This window comes from Rhopilema esculentum, chromosome 5, assembly GCF_057945365.1.
Source record: "Rhopilema esculentum isolate cy_ngs chromosome 5, ASM5794536v1, whole genome shotgun sequence".
In the NCBI taxonomy this organism is placed as follows: domain Eukaryota; kingdom Metazoa; phylum Cnidaria; class Scyphozoa; order Rhizostomeae; family Rhizostomatidae; genus Rhopilema; species Rhopilema esculentum.
The window spans coordinates 5,895,035-5,918,804 of NC_142819.1; the positions used below are offsets into that span (position 1 = coordinate 5,895,035).

The window sequence follows — 23,770 nt, forward strand, 5'->3', positions numbered from 1 at the left end:
GAGCTGCTGCCTCGCAGCCAATGCTCGCAGCATCAAATTTTTAAATGTAGTTTTTAATTCTCTATCCCAGCGCTATTTTTCACACATCTAAATGATCAAAAATCATAGGAATGTTATATTTTTGTTGTAAAGTTATAGCTACATAAAGGTTATATATGGGAATGGTTTTCTGGTGTAAATAAGGAGGCAATTTAGAAGCAGCCTCTTTTTGATGAAATGTCTTAGCGCCAAAGAAACCAAAACATTAAACAGACTCACATTAGTAACCATTTGAAAGTAAATTACAAGATCGGGGAAGCAAGTGATGAATTTTCTAGTATGGTTACCTTCCTGCCAATGAAGTAGTCATACTGCTGTGTACTTAAGTTTGCCCAAAACTGTATGGTCTTTGCTGATAGAGTCATAAACTGCTTGTTTTGTGGTGGGTGAGTTTTCGCCTTCTCTAATACACGGTCACTGCCAGTTTTTCTTTTGATTCTACTTGTCCAGTTGAAGAAACTCATAGACCACAGACCTCTCAAATCTCAAAGACTGCAGGCATTACTAGCAGGGTTGCCATTTGGTCGTTTTGACATCCTATTATTCCTAAATTCTGATCGTTTTGCAAAACCATTGACCGTCAAAAATTGATTTGGCCGAAGAAGCAAAAGTTGACCAAATTTTGGCCGTATGATGAATGGCACAAAAATACAAAGGAAACGAAAATTTTTGCACAGAAAATCTTCAATATTTTGTTCAATATTTTGTATGACGAAGCATTAAACAAAGTAAAAGAGAACAGAAAATTTAAATTGAAAGCAAGTTGAAGATTTTATACCAAACAGAGCCGGTTTTTCTTCATTGTGCACTTTTCTGCATGCATAAATTTGAGTAGTTCCATAATCTACGTGATGGCCTAAGTTTTTCATGAAGTGGCCTGTAGAAGTGTTGCTCATGCAGAAAGAGAGAAAAGCTGATAAGACTGTCTTTACACAAGCATGTAGATTATACAACAAATAATGTGCTTGTAATATGTTTATTTTTCTACAAAGTACTAAAAAGCTAGGGAAAACAATTTTTACTGAAATCATTCCATAAGGGGGGGGGGGGGGGTGGGACTCTATTGTTTAAAACAAAAAAACATTTTTATCTCATTAGAAACAGTCAACAAGAGCAAAGTTGAGTCAAAGTGCTGCTGGTCTTTATTTGTTTTGATAGTACAAGCAATGTTAGCAACAGTATTTAGTCAATATTTGTTGTGCTTGGTTTAAATCTTTGCTCTATATATCTGTATGAAGAGGATAAATGTTTTGGTTGAATTTTATCAGTTCAGTTCAGTTCAGTTTTATTTTAAATTCCACTGGATACATACACTTGTTGCAAATTAGAAATAATCCAAGCTTAAAAGTATAAACAATGTAAAAGGAAGTTAAATAATATAAATGTTACATAACAAATACAGAGTAGAGGAGAAACAAGCTAGTATTGTAAACAGGGAATTATTTAAAGGAGGAAACTTTCGCAGTAGTTTATAAACTAATCGAGGAGAAAGCACCCCCTAGTAAATTAGATGCGTTCTGCTTAATTTTTAGTTCTAAAAGTAAAAAGAACCATCTGTAAGTTGCTATCAAAATATATTTTGCTCTACCAAAGCATTGAGATCTACTTCTTATCTAGGGGCTAACCATGATACTCAAGAAGAACCTGTCACCATTGAATATGTTATAATCTTTGAAGAAAATGCTAAAACCTTTGAAGACAACATGGTGATGTTTTGTTGAAAACCATGGAGTATGAGACAGATGATAGACCAAAACATAAATCCTTCAGCACAGAGGAGAAGATGTGTCTGGAGGAAATAGTAAGATAGTTGATTTTATGTTCTGTTTTTTTATTTGCATTAGTTGTTGTATCAATGAGAATTTCGAGATATTTAAAACAAATAGAATTAGTTACATAGACAAGCTCATTTAAGTTTATTCCTGCCCACTTCTTGATCTTCCTTTCCAAATACTGGTAATTTCTAACCTTAACTGTCTTAAATCAGAAGTTTGACTTTTTAGTATCTTAAATTAGCTTTTACAACTATTAAGGGCATCCTTTGTAAAGAGCACCATTAAGGACATCATTATTTTCATGATGCTTAGCATGATCATTATATTCATGAATCATACTAGCTTTGACTTAAAGTGACCTAAATAGGAAATTAGTCATGGCCCACTCACTCATTGTCAAAAAAGATTGGCATGGCAGTGGTCTCATCAAATTGCTGTTCCCTCTGTACCCAATTCCCTGTAAAAAAATTTCTTAAGTGTGACATGATTTGTATTTTTGACTTTCTAGTGCACATCAAATGGACTTGATTTCTCAGAGAAAACAATTTATAAACATATCCATGAAGTTGAGCTTTTCTTAAATGGAATTTCAGCAGTCCCTCCTATGAGACAGTTTCCTGCCCTGAAGATTTTCTGTTTGATTGGGCATCAGATATCTAAGATTGAACATTTAGAGCCATTAGTCAATCTAGAAGAGCTTTGGATTTGTGAATGTAGCATAAAGGTGAGTTATGCATTCAGAGCAATCACTAGCTATAGTGCTGTAGCCACCCCCAATTTTTGCTAGAAAGGTAAAGACTTAAGAAATGGACCACCAGTCAAGTCACAAACTTTTCTCAAACTCTGTGGTGCCTGGCCTTTTAGCCCAAATTCTTTTTAAATGCAGTTATGCAATTCTATTTTGAACTTAGTATCAATGAGAATAGTATCTTGTGGACTCCAAAAGATTTTCTTAAAATTTATGTAGAGATGTCAATTAAGGCAGCTAAAGCAAGTTTTCAAGGACAGAAGTTGTTGGGAATTGAGTTACAAAGCATGCTTTTAAATGCAGTTTTGAAATTCTAATATATTTGTGTGATGTTGTTTTTATGATTAAACTTAGTATTTTTAAGCTCTAGTTTACCTAAAAGTGATAAAGTATTTTCATTGTCTCTAGGTTTTGGAAAGTCTGGACAGGAACAGGCACTTGAAGAAGCTTTACTTGTATGATAACGAAATAGAGAAGATTGAAAACATTTCACATTTGAAAAGTCTTGAGCTTCTTTGGCTCAATGGAAACAAGATTGAAAAAATTGAGGTATTTGAGGTTTATTTAGATCAACTGAATGTTTTACAGTTTTTAAATCTTCTTGAACATATAACCATATTGAAGATGGCATGGAGACAAAGATGGAAACAAAGCATACTGAAGAACTTTTCATCCAAAAATTCTTCCAAGCATAAATGTCCGATAATGACCGAAAGCTGAAAATTTAAACCCAGATGTGGATAGAAAGTAACATGACAAGAAAAAATGATGTGTTTGTATGGTTCTCTTGTTTTTTACCAATCAGTGACCACTAATCTTTTTTGCTCTTCTTGCGTTTCACGAGGCAAATTTTTTTAAGTTGGTTGAAAGTTAAATTGGTGCGTCTTTTCTAAGTCACCAGGTTTCTGAGTTATGAATTCGTTCTACTTCGGACTGAAGATGATCTTTCTGTCAAAGATTCATTCAAAGGGGCTAATAGATAAATCTTCTCTAAAACATATGGAAATAGCTTCTGTACAGCCTGTGCGGAATATATGTGCGAGAAAAGGTCGTTCAAGCTATATTTTACAACTCTGGGCTAATCCCTTAAAGGTTCCATCGTTCTGCTTTGTAGCAAGAAGGACGAATTCGTGACCAGGGCCACGCAAAATGATTTGGTGACCTGTGGAAACTGTAAAAGAGGAGGAGACTTTTTTTGACGATGCCCTTTAGATTAGCTCAAAATACATTTTAGAATATTATTTACTGTCAATTTTCTGCAATCGTTTAAGACGTTTCACTATTTTAAAGCATTCTTTTGATTAACTTCATTCTAAAAATTGAATTTTTTACTTTATGGGGCCTCGTAGTATCTGGAGCCCTAAGGCAATTTGATCTCGTGCAAACAGAAGTGCGCCCAAAGCTTCTTCAACCCTTCCTTGATTGTGCGCCTGGTCCAATATCTCCGCAAATCTATTGCAGTACATACACGATCATAATTTGTCTTTAGAATTTTCATTGCTCTCCGGCAGTCTCCTCAGTAAGATTTGAGTTAGATTCTTGCGTTCTTCTAAAGTTTGTTGGCTTTAGCTTTGAAACACAATAAAGGTACCAAGTTACCTAAATATTATTTGTCACACGGGATCACATAAGATCCTTGGCCCAAAGTACCAGTGACCAAAAACATGACCTCATAGAGTTTTTGTGACGGTAAAAACTGTTTTACAATTTTTTCATTGGGATCACATAACCTGTTAAATCTTTATATGTGTAATATCGCTTCGGAGATTCCTTGCTCATTTCATTGGACCGTTTGGCTTAGTGGAATGAGCGTGGGTTTTTGAAGCAGCAAACTGGAGTTCGATTCCGACCAAGAGTGGATCCTTACAATTGGGCAGCACCGTCGTAGAAAGATTTTCCTATTGTCAGCCTTTGCCTTATGATTACATGTACTATATGTTTATATGTACTATATACATGCATTTTAAATTTACTCTTAAGGGTATCAATACAATGGAAAGCCTAAAGGAACTGAATCTCAGTGAAAATTTGATCACAAAAATAGGTCAGTATGCTTTAATCGGTATTTGGAAAAATTGGCATGAATCGGTTGAGGAAGTTGTGAATTAATTGTGTTATGAAATGTTTCATTAGGCTGAGAGTTGCCATGTCCTTATTTCCAAAGCTTCAAAAGTCATGATTTATAAAGCTTTCATGTCATTCTTATTTTACTAGTAACATTCAGCGACTTACTATTCTGTGTAGTTGCTTTTATCACAAAAAACACAGTGATGTTGAATTCTTGTAAAGAACGATAACCATCTCCGTTTTTTAGGTGCATTCTATCTTTTCCTTGTTTTTAAGGTCGTTCCCTAGAAAGCAATCAAATGATCGAAATCTTAAACCTATCTGGAAATCCAATTTGTTCAGTAAAGGTTTGTGATGTACATTTTTGAAGAATTTGTGGAGCAAATGCGAATGAATCGCTTTTTAGGTATTTTATCAGGCCTTAAATATGTCTAGCCTTCACTGCAGATCCAGAAACGTGATGCAAGGCCTCAACTAGAGTACTGTTTAAAATGCGGATTTCTTCAAAGTTAAAAATTTGAGTGAAAAAGTCTCTTAAGCACTTTTGATGAGGGTAGAGGACTATCCCAATGTATAAACTTGTTTTATTAACTGTTTCTGGGGGTATGGGCTTTCAACAATCTTTTTGACAAAGCATGTTGAACTAATGGCATCTGATGGTGACAGGTTTAGAGGTTACCAATCTTCTAATCAAAAGATAACGTTAAGCCTTATTTGTTAGTCAAATGAGTATTTGGTTAACGAGGGGCTGTTGGATCGAATCTGACTCCAGACCCAGTACATTATTTTGTAATCCTGTCTTTTTTACAGCATTTTGATTGTAATTGGTTTCTCCACAGGACATCACAAACTTGAGTTACCTTCCAAAGCTAAGATCGCTGAGTTTCAAAGACCCTTTATATACACCAAGTCCTGTTGGTCTTCTCTGCAATTATGCTCTTCACGTGCTATATCATCTCCCAGCTCTTAATACTCTAGATTCCCTTGATGTTTCTGTTAGATCACTGAAGGAGATGTCAGAGGTAAATTGAAGTATCTAAGTTTGGTTCTGTATTTCATACATTTTGAAGTGGTAATGATAATATGGTCCTTAATATTTGCAATGTGCTGTTTATCATTTTCCTGCTGTAATCAATTGATGAAAAGTCTTAAGAATAGTGCTTTATGGAAAAGAACGCTAGAGATCAAGGTTGCAATATGCAGATTAGTTTTTAAAACGTAAAATGGAGCTTTCAGATTTTTTAAAATATGGATCTATTCCTATTTGCGAATAGTAAATGACTTCATTCTCTCGAGTCACTCTTTATCTGCACCCTGATACATAATTATGTTTATCCTCTTTTGTTATCTAACGTTAACAAAAGTATGCAGTAATATGGGCTTCCTGCTATTTTAAAAGTATAATTTCGATTGCAAAATCAGAAATGTTTTTATCAGACTTGTTGGGGAGACGAGCAAGAGAAAGATTTTTAAAAAGTGAAGCAACCCTCCGTCATGGAGTCAAAGAGCATGCGCACAGAACGAAGTTATTATTACGCATGCTCTCTGAATCCAGGACGGAGGGTTGCCTCACTCATTTGAAGACTTTCGCTCTCTCGTCTCCCCAACAAAGACGTTTTCAGTTCGCGCTATTGGCTAGGACGACGTCTACGTTTGAAGAAAAGATTTGTTTAGAAAAGGTTTAATTCTTTTCTTGATTACAAGTTCTTTTATTGATCTTACGCCCTTTCATTGCTAACGGAGTGTTCGGAATACATTTTAGATGACGGTTTCAAAGAAGATTATGTTTTACAAGATGAAACTTAAAACACTGGAACGAGAGTACAATGAAACAAAAAAGAAACTGGAAGATACGAAAATGAAATTGCAAACTGTGTCTTTTGGCATACAGAAGAAGCTTTGGTTTGCAGTGAAAGAGGTATTTACAGAATTCAATATTAGTCAATTGCACTAATTTGAGTAAAAAATGTAGCTAATGATGTTAGATCGATGCCTGTTATAAATATAAATACTTAAATGAAATTTAGAACTGTATTCCTTTCTCAGATTCTTCATGTTATGTTTGCATCTCAACATTGCGATTTCATGTGTCACCTCTGCTGCAAGGTCGTTCTGATAAACCTTCGCTACAGTAGAAGAGATATTTCAGTAGATTATGGGTATTTTTATCTCTTCAAAGCAGTTCTTGTCAGCATCTCAAGACGTGGCTAAAACTTGAACCCAGAAAGAGAGGTTTTACTCACTAGTATCTAAAATTGACTTTCAGAGAATCAATAAATGTCATTGATAATGGAGTAGGATTTTTTTGGCATCTCTGAAGTAGGTTCTGATTCAGTGGTGTCAACGTGAACAATCAAGGCATAATGTTATTGACTTGTATTGATACCTTAGTCAAATAACAGCACTCCCAGATTTCAAAAGATGGTAAAGGAATGTTTTTACTGCTACCTTTAAAAGTTAGCTATTGCCATGCTGATTTGATATGTAAAAGATCGTGCTGTTTTTGTAGGTTGAACGGGAACTTGAAGAGCTGAACGTGCCTTCGAAAGCCATGAGTTTTGCTGTTTGTGAAACTAAAGGTAGTGTAATGCGTCATAATTAGCATTGTATTGTTAACCAGTCGCGTGAAAAGATAGCTCAGTTCTAGTGACGTGTAAAGCTATTCCAGTCACAAAGAATGCTCATCGTCAAAATCTTTCTACACCACGTCAATTGTTTCAGTTTTTATTGAAGATAATGCTAGTTTGATCGTATATCATACACTGTTTTAAACAGCAAACAAAGATATCAGTAAATATTATACAAGCAATTGTTTAAAGGATTGTCAATGAAATTGTTGGATTGAATGGGCATATAGCTGTGGTCAAGGGCACGTGATCAGTGATGCCTAACCATTCTGTGACTCCAACAATTTTATCATAATGTCGTTAATGCATAAAACTAGATGTCTGAATTGGCTAACGAGGATGCTAGTGTATAGCTACTATAATTTGCTGTTGCTGCATTTAAACAAGTGATATTTCCTCAGGTTAATGCTTAGGCCCATTCGTCTGGCCATCAGTGCTATGCTAGAGTCTCTCAAACATCGTGTCCTTTCCGAAAACTGTTTAAGAAATAAAATCCATTTTATTCTGTGCTTGCTAGAAGTTTACCTCAAATTTACATGAAAGGCTACTTATAGAAAATATGCTTTTGAAGATGCTTAGGAAAGAACAACGATTTTCTGGATAACTGAAATAGCCGTGTTCAAGACGTGTTAACTTGACGATGACATCATTTCAAGTGCCAATATAATTGTTAAAATAGTGTTTTTTCCAATATACAGAGAGAAAGTCCGATTGCCCTGAAGCAGACAAGAATTCGTGTCGGGACGATTACTCGGAAGATAATGACGTGGATCCTGCAGGATACGATTCCGAGGAATCATCAAGCGAGGACGAGCTGGAGGAGCTTCTTGAACGTGTCAATGCAAGGAAAGACAAGCTGAAGACAAAACTGCAGACGTTGCTAGAGCGAATTGCATTTTGGGATAAACGAGATGAAAGGTAAGAGATAGGTGTTGAGAGCTGGATTGAGAGTGGGGAGAATATCTGGGAGTTGGGGTGACGAGGTTGAGTTATTTCATTTCATACCTGTAATTAGCCTGAGCACATTTACAACAAAGGCTGCTCTAAATGCATTCGTGGTTAAGTGAAAGCAAATTTTATTGTGTTCTTTGGTCGGGAAATCCAGAAGATAATGTTTTTAGTAAACGTATGTTTTATGTTATGCTAATGTCATTCAAATACTTATAGGATGAAAATTGTATGATTCAGAAATTTTATAGACTTTAAAAGTTTTAAGTGATATAAATGGGAGTACTTTGTCACCAGGTATTGAAATATTCTACCATTTCGATCTGCTTTTCTGGAAATTCGAAATTCGCATAGAGTTATAATTGAATATTCTGATAGATTATTCTGCTTAAAAATGTGTATAATTGTTTGTATAGAATTATCTTTGTAAAATATTATTATGATTTTTGGCATTTCCTTGTTCACTGGTAGTAATTTATGGCAATTTCTAATGGGATTACTCTCTTTTAGATGACACAGCGGTTAGCGATAGTCTTTCATCTTGTTTGAATTGTCACGTTTCCAAGCTTTTTTTCTTTGCTCACCTACAATCACTGCCAAAATTACTTAGAACAACCAACAGTTTGCGCTGTGCTTTTTTATTTTTCATTTGTTTTCCAGAATACTACTACTTCCTTACGTCTTTGGTAAGGAATTACCGACAATGTTTAAAGTAGAGAAAAATATCTAATAAACCACAAGAAAAAGCGTACTCCATAACCCCTCTTTTCCATTGTACGTTGTATTTTACAGGTATTGACTGAAAAATTTCCGACCAAACTGCTCTTTATTTTGTAGCCTTGACCAGTCATACAAGGAAGTTTGTCTGCAAGCAAGGCATTTTGTTGATCAGCAAATTGCGCGGATTGTTATGGAACTAGAGACTGCAGGCAATGTCAGGTTTGAAGAAGGAAGTTCAGCCGATCCTTGGTTTGTTCATAATTAACATATTTCAAAATGGTTTTTAGTTTAAGATTATTCAGGGCTCATGCTTGGCCAATGTTGATGTGCAGGGAGGGAAGCGCACTGCAGAGCATCTCTACACATACTGAGCTATAGGATAGCTGCCCCACCCAGCCCATATTGCTCCCCAACCACTGAATCTACGCGTTATCTTTATAGTATTCCCCGTGGCCCATGAAGAAAATGATACCAAACAATGACAGTATCATGACTTACGCCAAATGAATGATAGGAAATATGTTTTGAAATTTGCAATTTAGAAAGACATTAAAGGCTGAAAAATTTTGGTTATGGAAATTACTGTGACTAAAAATGGGACGACTGAAATATTCAACAAGTGGAGTTGACGTATACGAAATTAGAAAAAGGGAGACGTATAAAATCGTCTTTTGCTCATACATTAGTTTCGTTAATCTCAATCTTACTGTTAGGAATAAATATTTTACTGATATATTTGCAAAAATGGATTGGTTCTTTACCATTCATCAAAACCAATTATCATTCTTGGCTTATGGTGACTTTTTGTTTTTCGGAAATGCTTTAAAATTCAACTTTGCAGATTTGAAATTATGCTTTAGAATTATGGATTTTGGAGTGTTTTTAACTAAATAGAGCCGAAATGATAAAAAAGTTTGCAAGTTGTGGAGTTATTTCTGTAGAAAAATTAATTATTTAGGGGCGGAGAGGGGGGGATGGATAGGAGAGTTTGGTTGACATATTCACGATAAACTTGTGTTTATTTCCTTCTTATAGGTACAAAGCTGTTCATGATGTGTTCATGTCTCGGTTCACGGAGCTAGATTATAGAGCAAGTATCTTTGTCCACTAATTTCGATTTCTTATTCCTTTGGTTTATATTTCTGCTACAGGCTGCATGTCTCCTCTTGCAGTATTTGATAAATATTTGTGTGTAACTATGAATCATAACATTACTTTAATTCAATATGCAAAGCTAACCCCTAGGCTAATACTTCTTAATACTTGTGGAATATTCACATAAAAGTCATTGTTACTTTCATTACCTTTGCTTTCAAAAGTTTGTCATTCAAAAATAGACGTAAGAATTTTCTCCAAGTCATATTTTGTAGCTGCCGGTCTTGATATGTTAAAGAATTGCTTCTGGCTGCATTTACATTTAAAACCAGGCAAGACATTCAGTTGAGATCCAGACATTGCCACTAGCCACGATTCTTGCTAAGATACCTTGCCATTGTAGTTAATTCACCTAGACCTCTAAACAGCAGTTGGTCATTCACTCTTTGCTTTCCGTTTAGGAGCTTCCTATTACGTCGGTCAAGATTCACCAGATCCTACGAATATATAACAGAAACCTTCACATGAGGTTTGACAGCAAGCTAGAGCAAGTAACAGATAAAGAGGAGAGCGTTTTGAGTATAAGGTCAGTTATATGAGATCAATACGAATAGATGTAGGCAGAATCAATGGAAGTACTTGTACAGTTTCGGTGAATTCACCGAACTGTCATAAAGTGCTCGATGCGGGAAAAGCAGAGCTCTACACGCTGCGGTGTAGAACGGGACGGTTCTAAATTGCCACTCCGAGTTTCACCCTTGATGCGATCACCAAGCAACTTTATAGAGGATTATTTTGAAGGTTTTCTATTTATTTGCAAGATAAACTATATTTTTACGCTTAGGACGGAAGCTATTATTTCACACGATTCGATCATAGGTTATTCAAGACCACAACTTCTGCATAACTTCAACTTTTCGTATTTCTACAGAGATGAAAACAGGGAGATGGATTACCTTTTCAACGTTTGGGATCACTCTCATGCTGACAACAGTAAAGACCTTTTGGACAAAATCGAAAATGGATACGAATGTGTATGTGATTTTTCTGTCGTTGCAGTTTCTACAATCCCGGATAGAATTATTGAGAAAAAATGCAATTTAGGCAATCTACTCTATGTTGCCCTTTTAATTCGAATCACCCCTTTGCCCCGAATCAATGTTGGATTTGTATTACATCATTTATGCTTTAGAAACTTGCATTCAACATTGATTGGGGGGAGGGAGGAAAGTTATTTTTAAAAGGAAAGAGAAAGCATCAACTTTTCTTTAAAAGCCTCGACAAATTTTGTCCGGAATTGTCGTAGAGCAAATATTTCACAAATTTCCTTCGCTACTTTCAGCGTCCCTTTTTTCTACCCTTAACTGCCAGTAAATATTTTTCAACCTGATGAAAAATTACCTGAAATCGGTTACCTGAAAGTCAATTCCTTCAAAGAAAAGCTTACAGTTTAAGAATGTAATTGGCTGTTTTTCTTTAAGCGTGTGCTTAAGAAATTATCTTAGTCAGAAATAACATATGTTGTCAATATGTTGTCACATGGAGATATCTTTTTTAGGGCATCACCAATGACTATAGCTTCAGAATACGCCTTTCTAAGAAAGCTCGTGTTAGATCCTTTGAGTATTTATTTCCTATATCCACCCTTAATACAAGACCTAAGAAAAGATGACTTTCGGTTTGAAAATAACAATTTTGAAAAGAACTGTTTTGTGGGGTCTCTTTTTTTGGTATGACCGCCCTTACAAACGCAGCATAAAGAAGGTTGAAGGCAATAAGGAAATGATCTGGACACTCTGCGTCGTTATGCTGCAAGGTCAAAACAATCCAATCACAAGCGCATGTTTTACAGTTTGGGCTAGTTAGTAAAAAATGTGAATGACGCTACGAGAACCAAATATCAAGCGTTAACAGTTGACTTAGCGTATTCACGGCAGTGGCATATTTTGTTCGTTATATGAGGATATGATGAGAAATGCTGTACCCTGTGCGGTTGTAGTGATGTCTGTTATATGTTAAATAGGATAGATATATTTTATGTTACGGGGATGAAACTCCGCTACTTTAGAGTAACTCACGAGATGAAGACAACGACTCGAGATAAGAGTAGTAATTGACTGAATTGGAGGTAAATGGTTTATATTAGAAACGTGATCGAGATTACAATTTTATAAAATCATCTGTGGTTAGTCCTGCGACACACGAGTCACGTTTCTAATATAAGCATGCGACAATCATGCATGTGGGGGTAATGATGTAGTGTCTTTCAAGGGCATTTATGCCTTTGTTGAGAGGGGGTGTTGAAATGCCTATTAAGTGGATGACTGCTTAATGGTTTTCGTACTGGTTCGTACTAACGTGTATTCCCTAGGTTTATAAGCTGTTTCTTATTTTTATTTTAGAATTCCAACGCTGCTGTCCACCTCACCAACAGTCTGGGAGTGGCTGATAAATCGAGAATCAAATACATTTTGAAAAAAAACTCAGATAAAGATGCTGAAAAACAAGACTTTCGATACGGTTAGAGGCTCTTAGAATATTTGCCGTTTATGTCTTTTTGATTTCACTATGTTTTGTCTTGATGATTTTTGTTAAGTGACTGAAATTAGGAGACGATGTTTTCTGACTGATCTTGGATGTCTAAAATAATCTTGTTTGCTTGTGGGATGGTTAATAGGATTTCTATTTCTATCGCAAAAAAATGAGTGGGATGTATCACAATATGCTATTCAGTCAGCGCATATTTTTACTCTTATTCAGGCGAAGACCTGTACTTTTTATCAAATTTTTAAGGTTTTTTCGTATATTTGTAGATTTATTCAAGAGATTTTTGCGAAAAATTCCGAAAGAGTCTGATCGATTCAGTTTTTTGTTTTACATGTTTTGTTTTGTTCGACAGGTCGAATCCTGGTGTGCAAAACATTCCTTGGAAAAACGTGTAAGGTGACCAAAAGTGACAAAAAGTATGTCATTTCAAATCATATCAGCAAAGTAAACAATGTTCATGTTCTTTTTTCGTTTGAAAATAATCGGACAGGAGGCAGCAAGTTTTGTCTCAAAATATTGTTTGAATTCTAAAATAAATTTCTACATTGGAAGAGTCAAACTAACTCAGAAAGCGAAGCTACAGAAACTCTTTGCATCATTTTCATAATATTTGTTCTCATCAAGGACTCGAAAAAAAGAAAATATTATTCTTCCTAATTCTAAGGTGCAATGGAGTTTCAGTCCTATGTCTTGTCAACACTTCAATGATACACCTTGTTACTACAATGGTGCTCATTATTACTACCATGGTTCCCGTTTTCACTACAATTGCTATCCTTGTTACTGTGAGGGTTCTTATCGTTATTACAGTTCTTCTCGTGGTTGAACAATGGTGCTCGTTGTTACAACAATGGTTCTCGTTGCTATTACAATTCTTCTCGTTGTTAAACAATGGTTCTCGTTGTTACAACAATGGTTCTAGTTGTTACTATAATGGTTCTCGTTGATTCTACCATTCTTCTCATTTTACCACAATGGTTCTCATTTTTACCACAATGGTGCTCGTTGTTACAACAATGGTTCTCGTTGCTATTACAATTCTTCTCGTTGTTAAACAATGGTTCTCGTTGTTACAACAATGGTTCTAGTTGTTACTATAATGGTTCTCGTTGATTCTACCATTCTTCTCATTTTACCACAATGGTTCTCATTTTTACCACAATGGTTCTCGTTGTTACTACGATTGCTCTCAGCGTTAATACAATACTTCTCGTTGTTACTACAATGCTTATCGTTGTTGCTACAATGCTTATCGTTGTTGCTACAATGGCTCCTGTTTTTACTACAATGGTACTCGTTGTAACAATGATAGTTCTTATCATTGCTAAAGTTTTATTCTTTTTTATTCCAGCGATACTCATTGTTATCAGTTCACTGCTATTATTTGTACCTATTATAACTTCAATTTCAGAATCAACAAGCAACAATATCAAAATTACGACACTGCCTACCAGACAAGAAGACACGCCATATGTCCGACCAAAGCCAGAAGTAAGAGCACTGTTGGAATAGCTGAATTGTGTGATTGTACGCTGCGGAGGTGCACTTGGCACGTGTTTAACGCTGAGCTGGTGCTTCCAGAATATATGGTCGAGTTCGAATATGTTACGAGGGTAAGCATGTATTGACAATCTCTGTACTGTTGACTCGTCGTGCTTGATGTTGTTATATTCTTACGACCTCATCTCGAACTATTATTCACCGTTAATACAGGCATAATTTCTCTATTATCTGGGTTTTAATACTCCAAGTGGCTCCGTCTTGTTTAAGGGAAACGCCTCGAAGTTTGCGCACATGTTCAATTTGTTATAGGACAAGCTGTTATTAAACTTTATGCAAGTAAATATCATCTCTCAAAACAGTTAAGAAGTTGAATAGCAAACTCATTTAGCTTGTATTGTATAATTGCTCAGTAAAGCAATGCACAACATTCATCAAAAGATGAAAATATAGTAATATTAGACGAAACAATTACTTTTTATTCATACCAGTTACTGTAAGTTTAAACCTATACAGGTCTAACTATCTCTTAGACCTTAGACATCTGAGGCCGTCTCAGTTGGCTATAATACTGCATTCTTAAATGTTGGGCCAGGAGTATGTTGGGCTTCTCTAGATCCGATAAATGATATATAGGTTGGTCATTTCGTTATTCATATGCATAATTTTGAGTAATTTGTTTGAATTAAAGCGACCTCTAAGACAATTTAGTGCAGTTTTAAGATGCGTCTTGCAATGGCTGAATGAATAACAGTAGCTTTGTACTATTATTGCTTGTAATCATGCATACTTTTCCCTCAACTGTGATCTTTAAGCCTATTCAACATCTTTTCAGGAGAAATTGGCCTTACAGCAATGTCATTCAACATTAAGCCTGAAAGTTATGATGGCAACGCTTTCAGAGTTGGTCATTCTCAGCACATTGAATACGTCTTGCTGTAGAATGCTTTTTGTAGTTTTGTAGCAAAATATTACATTCATTTAAGATTTTTTTCTTTCGTTCTTTATGGTGTTTGTGTTCTGAAAAGTTTTGACTCTAAACGGTAGGTATGATCATTCATTTAACATTCTTGTCATATTTTTCTATCAGAATGCAGAACCATTGCAAGCAAAGCTAAGTGAAATCTTGCTAGAAGGCAGCAAAGCAAACTCAGCCAATCCGCTGATCGAAAATGCTACTGCAACGGACGAAAAACACGCAGACATGGACCAGAATATCATAAACATGGACCCAATGGTTAAAACTAGGCCTAGGTATCACTCATTTTTTTCATGCTTTCCATGTGGCTCACATCATGTTGAAACTCTTTCTTCACGGTTTATCAATCAAATAAATATTATGTCCTATTTGGGTATACATTTGGAAAATGATTGCAATCTGACCTGATTTGCAACTTACAGTTATCCTGTTCCACACACCATATCGTGTACACTGTACAGGCCTGTGTTTATGACGTCGAGCACTTTATGACAGACCGTAGCAATAAATTTCATTGATAGGACCTCATGGTACCAAGATTTTACACTGACATCCGTAGGCTGACGACTTATGTGATGTTGCAGCTAAGTATTGTAACACTTTATAGTAAAGACAACGCTGACGTTTCTTTAGTTTTATGCTAGCTATGTCCAGCAAAGGTCCTTTATTATTGTACGTACTGTATATACCCGATAGGTGCTTTTTGCCGGCGGTTACCTGAATGTGAATGTGATGCAAAATGGCACTGTTTCTCCATCTTATCTTATAGTGTCGCATTACCTTAGGTAGATTTGACTTGAAAATCATCGACAAGTCATTGACGATTCGGAACTTTGTTTGAAAATAGGTACTTGCGATGTTATGGACTGCTTTTTACTTAGTGTATCTTCTTTGGTGCCCCTTTTGTCAAATATTACAAATAAAAGGCGTGATTCTTTGTATTTGTTTGGTAATGGCAGGGACTCGAACTCCAGACCCTTGGATCTGTAGTCGGTGATCCTAACTAGCTAACCTTCCCCGCACATGATACACGTATAAGAAAGGATAGCTTTGAGTGAAGGGCAGGACGGTTCTAAGCGCTCTGAGTTTCACATGCGAACATCAGGCAAAATTTGTTATAAATAACCATGGTTTTATTTTTTATAGGTTAACCATTCTTACCGAAGATCTTCTACTGAAGCATACTGGGGCTTCATATATTAGCAGGATCTCTGTAAGTCTTGATCGAAGCACAACAAATGTAATCCCTAATCACTGGCATAGATTTCTTAACATAACTTTCTATTCCTCCTTTTCTTGGGTATTTATTGAGTTTGAGAATTTTATTCAATTTATTTCAGACTCTAAACCTTAATGGGAGTGGCTTAACCAAACTGAAGCTTTTATCCACACTTTCAAGTCTGAAGAAATTGATTGTCAGTTTCAACGATCTTACATCACTTCAAGATCTCTCTGGAATGGTAAGAATGTGGTAGCTTTCTTGAAGCATCGTTTTGTAGGTCTGCCACTTTGACCAGATTACTTAGATTGATTGCTGTTTTGTTTGGGGTTGATAACCATAAATAATCTTACATATAACAAGATAACTCTTTTCTTTTGTTGCTGCTCAATATTTATTAATGTTTTGACGTTTTCTGATAACTTCGTTATATCTCAATATGCAGAAACTGTTTATTTCAATGCAACTTCGTTAGTTACATCTTCTTTCTATCGAGATAAAAGCTTTTTTATATGCCTTTCAGTTGAATTGTTCTGCCTTTGCTCTTTTGAGTCCTTTATTCATTGCCTCCTTTTCTATTTCGCTACCAGGATCCTCATTACACAACCCAATGCAAAGACCAATTTAATTTTTCCTTTAAATCTTTCAGAGCAATCTAGAATACTTGGACGCTAGTTTCAACAAGATATCATCAGTTGATGGATTTAAGGTTTGAAATGTAGACTATTCATTTGAGTTCTCGTCATTCAGTTATGCAAACTTGATTTTATCAATGTTATCGTACAAGACACGTACATAATTCTGGGTTAAATCTTTGACGTACCATTAGAAATAGATTCATAGGCATATTGCAGATCAAATTGTTATAAGCCTCAAGTTAACCACGTTAAAAGGAAGCTATCACAGATTTTTAGTGGGTTAAAACTTTGAAGTTCTGACTCATTTTGTAATTTGGGTTTTCTTTTTATAATCTTGATTATTAAGTTAAATTTCTTTACCAATCTGTTAATTTTGGAAAGAACAGAACACGAGAATGCAGATAAGGTTATTCACTTCGAAAAAAGTGTCGTTACTATCCAATTGAATGATAGATCTGTAGTCTGAAACCATATCTTGTGTATGTTTATCAAATAGTAAAATATTTGTTTGGGTAACATTATTTGCCAGCTTGAATGTGCGACTAAACGAAGATTAATATCTGGACTTTTCTGTCCAATCCAAAGACATGTGGCAACAATATTTATTAATGTAGGTGTTATTTAACGTCAGGAAAATTTCGGTTTTAAGAACTTAAATAAGACAGAGTTCGGAAGTAGCGAGTCTCTTTGAGTTAAAAGTATAATTAACAGTGCAATGAGTTAATTAAAGAAAGAATAATTATCTGTGGTCCGAAGGTCCGACTTTACTTCATGAATGGAAAATGGTCCGCTTAAAGAAGCACTAAACCAATATACAATAGCATGTGCCTTTAAAGGAGGTGCGTCTTTAAAGGAGGTGCGCATTTGAAGGAGATGCACCTTTAAAAGGGGGTGCATCATTGAAGGGGGTATGTCTTTAAAGGAGGTGCACCTTTGAGTAAGGAATTTGGGTACATTTAGAAAGTAGATTTAAAATTATAATGCAAGCAATGTCTCTAAGTTATCTTGACTTCTTGTTTGTTCACAGGGATGCATTCACCTTGCTCATCTAGATCTAAGTTGGAATCGACTGCACTACACCCGTGAAGAAGTTGGTTTGATTAGAAAATACCTGCCAGCAATAAAAACATTGAATTTGAAACACAATCCGTTTTTAAAGGTTTGTTTTTATTCTCTTTAAGTTATTTGTATATTAATTCGTATATATTGAATGTAAAGTCAGTCACCAGCTGTATTGTACATTTTTCCTCGACTTTCATTGTCAACATGATTGTGTATTTTGCAATAGCAATCTAGTGGATATAGCCTCACTGTCCCTCTTTATGTTATCTTTAGGTATTTGGAATTTATGACCACGAATTCCTAAGTTACTTTGCTGTGTCGCCTGATTGCCTAAAATGATAATGAAGTGCATTTAAGCTAAACAGGAGAGCAAACATCTTTATAATTAGAAGGGTTTAATGTGCAAATTTTAATTAAGGATCCGTGGTTTTGTTGGTCTCGAGGCAACAAAGTGATGCCGTCGTGTTCTTTTAATTGAAGATTAACGATATTTTGTCAACTGAGTAGATTTGCAATCTATTTTGAATCTTTCATCAATTCTATTTTGAAAGTGAACTTGAAAACTTCACCAAGTCACCCTTACCGTCAGTGCTTCTATGGTGTTTTACATATTCATCTGTAACGCTTTACAGCCCGAAACTCTACGACTGAGATGCATAGGTAGATTGCGAAATCTGATAACGCTTGATAATGAAGAGGTAGCTGAGGAGGAGACAACATTAGCAATCAGAATGGCAGCCTGCTCTCGAATCGCTTACGTCACTGTTCTCGCCCATTCAAGAACAGATGTGTGTAAACCCCGAACCCTCAGCTTGGAATCCACCTGCAGTGTTATTATGGCAAGGAGTAAACACAAACCAGTAAAACTCTACGAAGACGATAAAAAATGGTTTTACAAGGTTCTGTCTCAGACTTATTATTCAACTAAATGAAAAGGTCCATTTAAACTTAAACAATTGCATTTTAGTTGACAGCTTTTGACATGCCAACATCCAGGGGAACTTATTATTACTCAGTCGAACTTTAAAACAGAGACCTCTTTGCATCAAAAAATGACATCCTTGGACGGGTGGTTTCTTTGAAGGCGTGCTGCCCCGAGGGGTGCTGCTCAGAATAAACGCTACTTAAAATTTAGTTACGTCTATCGATGTTAACTCATTGCTGTTTGTTTCTAATATTCTGCTTTGAATGTCCCTTTGATAAAGCAGACTATAAAAGACAACACAAATCCAGTGTAATAATCTTTGTCATTAGGATTTCGATTTGAGCTTTGCGAACGTAATAGCGCTGCTGCTTTAAAAACTGGATTGTTTTATAATTATATTTCAACTTAGCTAAGTAAACTCGCATTTCCCTGTGCTCTCCGGAAAGTATTTTTGCCTTATAATAATAATAATAATAATAATCAATTTATTTACAGTAGGCGGGTATAATATAGCTGTCTATGTACAATTTGTGTATAAGCTAATTTAGGCCTACTTTACAAAAATTTAGAATAAAAAGCAATTATGGATGAATAATTAATAATTACACATATGAAACAATTAGTTAATTAATGAAAGAAATTAAATTGACGATTAAAAAAAGATTAAATTTTACAATGCGTTTACAGTTCAAAGATGTTTTAAAATTTTCACACCAAGACGACTTTTTTATTCATTCTAGTCAAGGAATCCAGCCTGAGCTTCGAATCTAGCTTTTCTAGATCATGAAATTTTTAAATGAATATCAAGCTTGTTTATGTGAACCTATCTTTCCCTATTTTTTTGTATTTTTAGAATTTCAGTCATGCAATTATCTTTTATATTGCTATGATTGTAAATTTTTTTGTCTTTTATATGACTTATAATTTTATCATCAAACAGGTCACATGTTTGCAATTGGATAACCAACATTTGAGCAAAATTTCAAATTTAGAGCATCTGGATAATTTGAAATTTGTTTCTTTTAATGATAACGACATCACAAAGATAGAGGTACTGACCATGTTTTTAACCCGTAATTGTTTTTTTTCTTGCAGAAAAGCACTCTTATCATGCTTTAGAGGTCCTGATTTTTGTAGCTATAAGATTTTTTTCTCCCTATTCAACTTAAATTACTTAAGTAGATTTGTGTGAAATATTTTGGAGGGTTTCGAATCAGACTAACGTCTTGCAAAAAGTTGCAAACAAACTGACGACAAAATTTGATGAAAATTCTCATTGATGCTTTAATTTCTGATAACCTCGTTATAGTGTTTATGAATTTGAAAGCAATGACATGTACGTGATGTTCTACCCAGAACTCTCTTCTCATCATCAATTAAGAATCCACGTCCTGTATATATATCTTCGTGTTTTGCTTGCTTGCTAAATGTGAAATGCTTGTCTGTCATTGTTTTTCTCTCAGAAAACAACATTAAACTCGTTTTATAAATTGTGGCAATTAAGGTAATGCAGATTTATTTCTTTAATAGGGCCTAGAGAGTTGTCCGCGAATCGAAGAACTATCTCTAGCTGGCAACTGCATTTCAAAGTTGGAAGGCATTGATCATCTGCTAAAGCTGAAATCTCTAAACTTGGATAACAACAATCTGATGTCGATTGATGCCACAAATTTTGAGAAACTGAGCGAACTCAGACATCTGTCTCTTGAGAATAATTCCATTGCACGAATCAAAGGCCTTCAGGTATGAAATAGCTAGCGCCGTTTTAGAAGCATGGATTCTTCTAGTGATTTCCATATATAATATAAAGAGTATTCTTACTTCTAGCTTATGCTGTTTTTAGTGCGATAGTCCACATATTTTGGGAGTATGCCTCACTGCCTGTTAGATTAGCCTCCGTCACAAACCATGGTCTGTGACACAGGTTAATGCCGGATGCGCTTTAGAGCTACAATTCTTCGCAAAACTGTTGGAACACCTGCACAAAATTTGAACAGCTTTACAAAGTTGTTCCGTGCATCCTCCCTCCACTGCCTCACGGTTACAATGCTGATAAATTAAAATACGATTCGGTGGTACTGAGAGTCCGAGTTGCACAGATTGTGTTATGTAAACCCAGTCCGACTTGTACAGATTGTGTTATGTAAACCCCTTTGCTGAAGGGATATGCCTTTTACGGTTGCAAGATATATGGAAAATTAATCGGCAGTTGTGATACTGTGAAATTGTGAACTTGAAAATTTCGGCATTCAAATTCTTTTGTACAGCATTGAAGCTTGGAGACGTTTTTTAGAAATCGCTTGATGTATGGCACTCGAGATCAAATAATCACTAAATAAAGCAAAACTCGATATATTTGTAGCTTTTTCAAAAACAGGCATTAAGAACAGTTTAAAAGTTCTTTCTGAGTTTCTCCAAAATTTTAGACCATTGTTTGGCAACTTCTATATAGGTTGGATAAAAAAGGGAAAAGACTCTTTCATACTCAGTTAATTGTTACAATATTTATCTTAAGATCATTTAAGCTCCTACCTTTATTCAAAATATCTTCATATCCCATAATACTTGTAAAATATCACTTTCAAAAATTGTTTGGCTACTTAGGTATTATTCCAATTGCCACCTATATTTGTTTCAGAAAGCAGTGTCCCTCTATGATCTTTTCATTGGTAACAACAAAATTACAAACATGCGTGAAATATTCCATTTAAAAGTGAGTATTTTATATTTTGCACTATTTATAGCTCACGACAACTTATTTGCACTATTGAAGACATATTTATTTTTCAATTCTATTACCAGCAGATTTCGCTGAGCAGAGTTTGTTTCGAATGCAAATAATGTTATGAAGAACGTAAACTTATGTTCCAGTTCTCTCTGTCCATGCCAGCATAGATTCCTAATCTTTGATCGGCTAAGCGACCTAAGTTCTCCATACCCCATTAGCCAATCAGAATTCAAGAATATGACAGTAAACGTGTCTCGCAGCTAGATTTAGGCCTATTTTGAACGTTTTTACCACTACACTACCCACAAAAAAATAAACGTGTAAAATATGCTGAAAGATAACCTACATTTTTTTAAAAGTTGAATCTTAAAAAAACTGCCGTTGTACTCAGTCAAAATTCTTCCGCGCTCGTTACTTACGAAGGCTTGAAACTGCCCCTTTCAAATCCTTATAATAATTAGGGGGGGGGGGAGAACATAGAAATTACAGTTCTTAATCCTCAAAAGTTGTTTTATTCAGTTTATTAACAAATATGAACTTACCCTTACAAGCCACTGTTAAAATCATTTCTTGTTGCCATTGATCCTTGTGTTACTGACTGGAAAAATTGCTAAATTCCACTGAAAGAAAATGCAGTCCATCTTTCTCTCAAAATAACTACGATTGTACAATTTTTTCATAAAATTATTAAAGTTTCAATTTTTTTAAAAAAAAATTAGGTTATCTTAAATAAGGTTAGGTTAAGTTTATTTTTTTGTAGATAGTGGTAAAAACGTCCGAAATAGGCCTAAATCTAGCTGCGAGACACATTTGTTGTCATATTCTCGAATGCTGAAATTCCATTTTCAGGAATACCCCTCACTTGAACTATCTTATCATTGTATAAAAAACTTTATCTTATCTCTTATCATTTACAGAATATCCAGAGCCTGGCTATCCTCGACCTAATCGGTAACCCGATAACAGGCGAGTCTTCAGATTACCGAATTTTCATCATATACCACATCCAGTCTCTGAGGGCATTGGATGGGAAGGCGATTGATCAAATGGAAGAGACAATTGCTAAGGATACGTATGGCGGTCGTTTGACGCAGGACTTCGTAGCTGAAAGACTCGGTCATTCAAACTTTGTTGAAGTTTGTGAGCTTGACTTGCCCAGTCAAGGACTTAGAAGCATCGACCTTGGAAATGGGGAGTCTTTCAGCTATTTAACGAGGTTGGTTATGCTGAGATTGTATTGTAATCCACTAATCTTACGGACAGTTTTAGGATCAACCATTTGCAGTATATGTGAAGTTATGATGTCACTCCTAACCTCTTTAGACTTGCTGAAGTGGTGATATCGATATCAACCAATAAAATCCTGCAAACCTCTAAAAACCTCCACTATTACACATTTCTTTTTACTTCTACCAACAACTTTATCGATATTCTAAAATGATTTTTATTTTTGAAAAGATACCTATGAAAGTTCTTGTTTGCTTAATCTTGGTGCATTTGTCAAATGAATATCTATTTACGTTAATATCACCTTTGCCTGCAACCAACATAACATCAAAATATCAGTATTATGCTGTGTAGTTCAATTTTATTTCTTCTTGAAGCATCTGAAATGAACGATGATGATGTTATTTCCTTCAGCGTTAATTTGGAGCATAACAGTTTAACAAATTTTGGAGGACTCATTCACCTTTCCAATTTAAAGGTTTGTTGATCTTCACATCTACGTCATTCTTAGATTTGTTTCAACTTGATAAACATTTTCAAGAATGCAAAGAAAACAAGGCTTGCTTTGGGCGTGGTACCTTGATTTCTTCTATGTACTCCTTTTCGCGGTCCCTAACAGTCTGATGACCATAACTTCGTGACTCTATAGAAACAGACCCTTTTCTACCGTTTTTATCGTTATCTACTACTTTTTAGCAAGACTACTATGTAACCTCTCTTTGGGTCTAGGTCTTGTGCCTCAATTTCAATCACATAGAAAGTATCATAGGGAAGGCCAAGGGACCTCAGGTGCCAAGCAGCCCTTCTCACAGCAAGGTTATAAGCGAGCTCACCAGCCAAGAATACAACACCCCTGTGTTGGATACTTTGGAAGTACTCCATTTAGGGTAAGTGCATTATGGTATGATAATATCCAGTTATTCCTT

The 23,770-nt window shown here is 35.3% G+C and overlaps 1 protein-coding gene across 2 annotated transcripts in view; it reads left to right on the plus strand.

The window, feature by feature from the left end:
* Positions 1–149: 149 nt before the first annotated feature.
* LOC135689896 (leucine-rich repeat-containing protein 9) overlaps positions 150–23,770 on the plus strand; it is a 32,077-nt gene continuing 8,456 nt past the window's right edge. The window contains exons 1-29 of one of the 2 annotated variants that reach the window (XM_089108715.1): positions 150–425; positions 1,657–1,840; positions 2,323–2,538; positions 2,971–3,111; positions 4,543–4,606; positions 4,906–4,976; positions 5,469–5,651; positions 6,392–6,547; positions 7,139–7,208; positions 7,955–8,174; positions 9,042–9,173; positions 9,960–10,014; positions 10,481–10,605; positions 10,951–11,053; positions 12,422–12,539; positions 12,919–12,982; positions 13,978–14,179; positions 15,157–15,320; positions 16,192–16,258; positions 16,386–16,505; positions 16,914–16,973; positions 17,930–18,061; positions 18,597–18,863; positions 19,830–19,940; positions 20,420–20,632; positions 21,528–21,602; positions 22,535–22,833; positions 23,259–23,322; positions 23,574–23,731. In XM_089108715.1, the coding sequence (XP_088964841.1) occupies positions 1,766–1,840; positions 2,323–2,538; positions 2,971–3,111; positions 4,543–4,606; positions 4,906–4,976; positions 5,469–5,651; positions 6,392–6,547; positions 7,139–7,208; positions 7,955–8,174; positions 9,042–9,173; positions 9,960–10,014; positions 10,481–10,605; positions 10,951–11,053; positions 12,422–12,539; positions 12,919–12,982; positions 13,978–14,179; positions 15,157–15,320; positions 16,192–16,258; positions 16,386–16,505; positions 16,914–16,973; positions 17,930–18,061; positions 18,597–18,863; positions 19,830–19,940; positions 20,420–20,632; positions 21,528–21,602; positions 22,535–22,833; positions 23,259–23,322; positions 23,574–23,731 (3,725 nt within the window). In that variant the 5' untranslated portion in view covers positions 150–425; positions 1,657–1,765. The remainder of the gene's footprint in view (positions 426–1,656; positions 1,841–2,322; positions 2,539–2,970; positions 3,112–4,542; positions 4,607–4,905; positions 4,977–5,468; positions 5,652–6,391; positions 6,548–7,138; positions 7,209–7,954; positions 8,175–9,041; positions 9,174–9,959; positions 10,015–10,480; positions 10,606–10,950; positions 11,054–12,421; positions 12,540–12,918; positions 12,983–13,977; positions 14,180–15,156; positions 15,321–16,191; positions 16,259–16,385; positions 16,506–16,913; positions 16,974–17,929; positions 18,062–18,596; positions 18,864–19,829; positions 19,941–20,419; positions 20,633–21,527; positions 21,603–22,534; positions 22,834–23,258; positions 23,323–23,573; positions 23,732–23,770) is intronic. The other variant, XM_089108716.1, reaches the window with a different exon arrangement.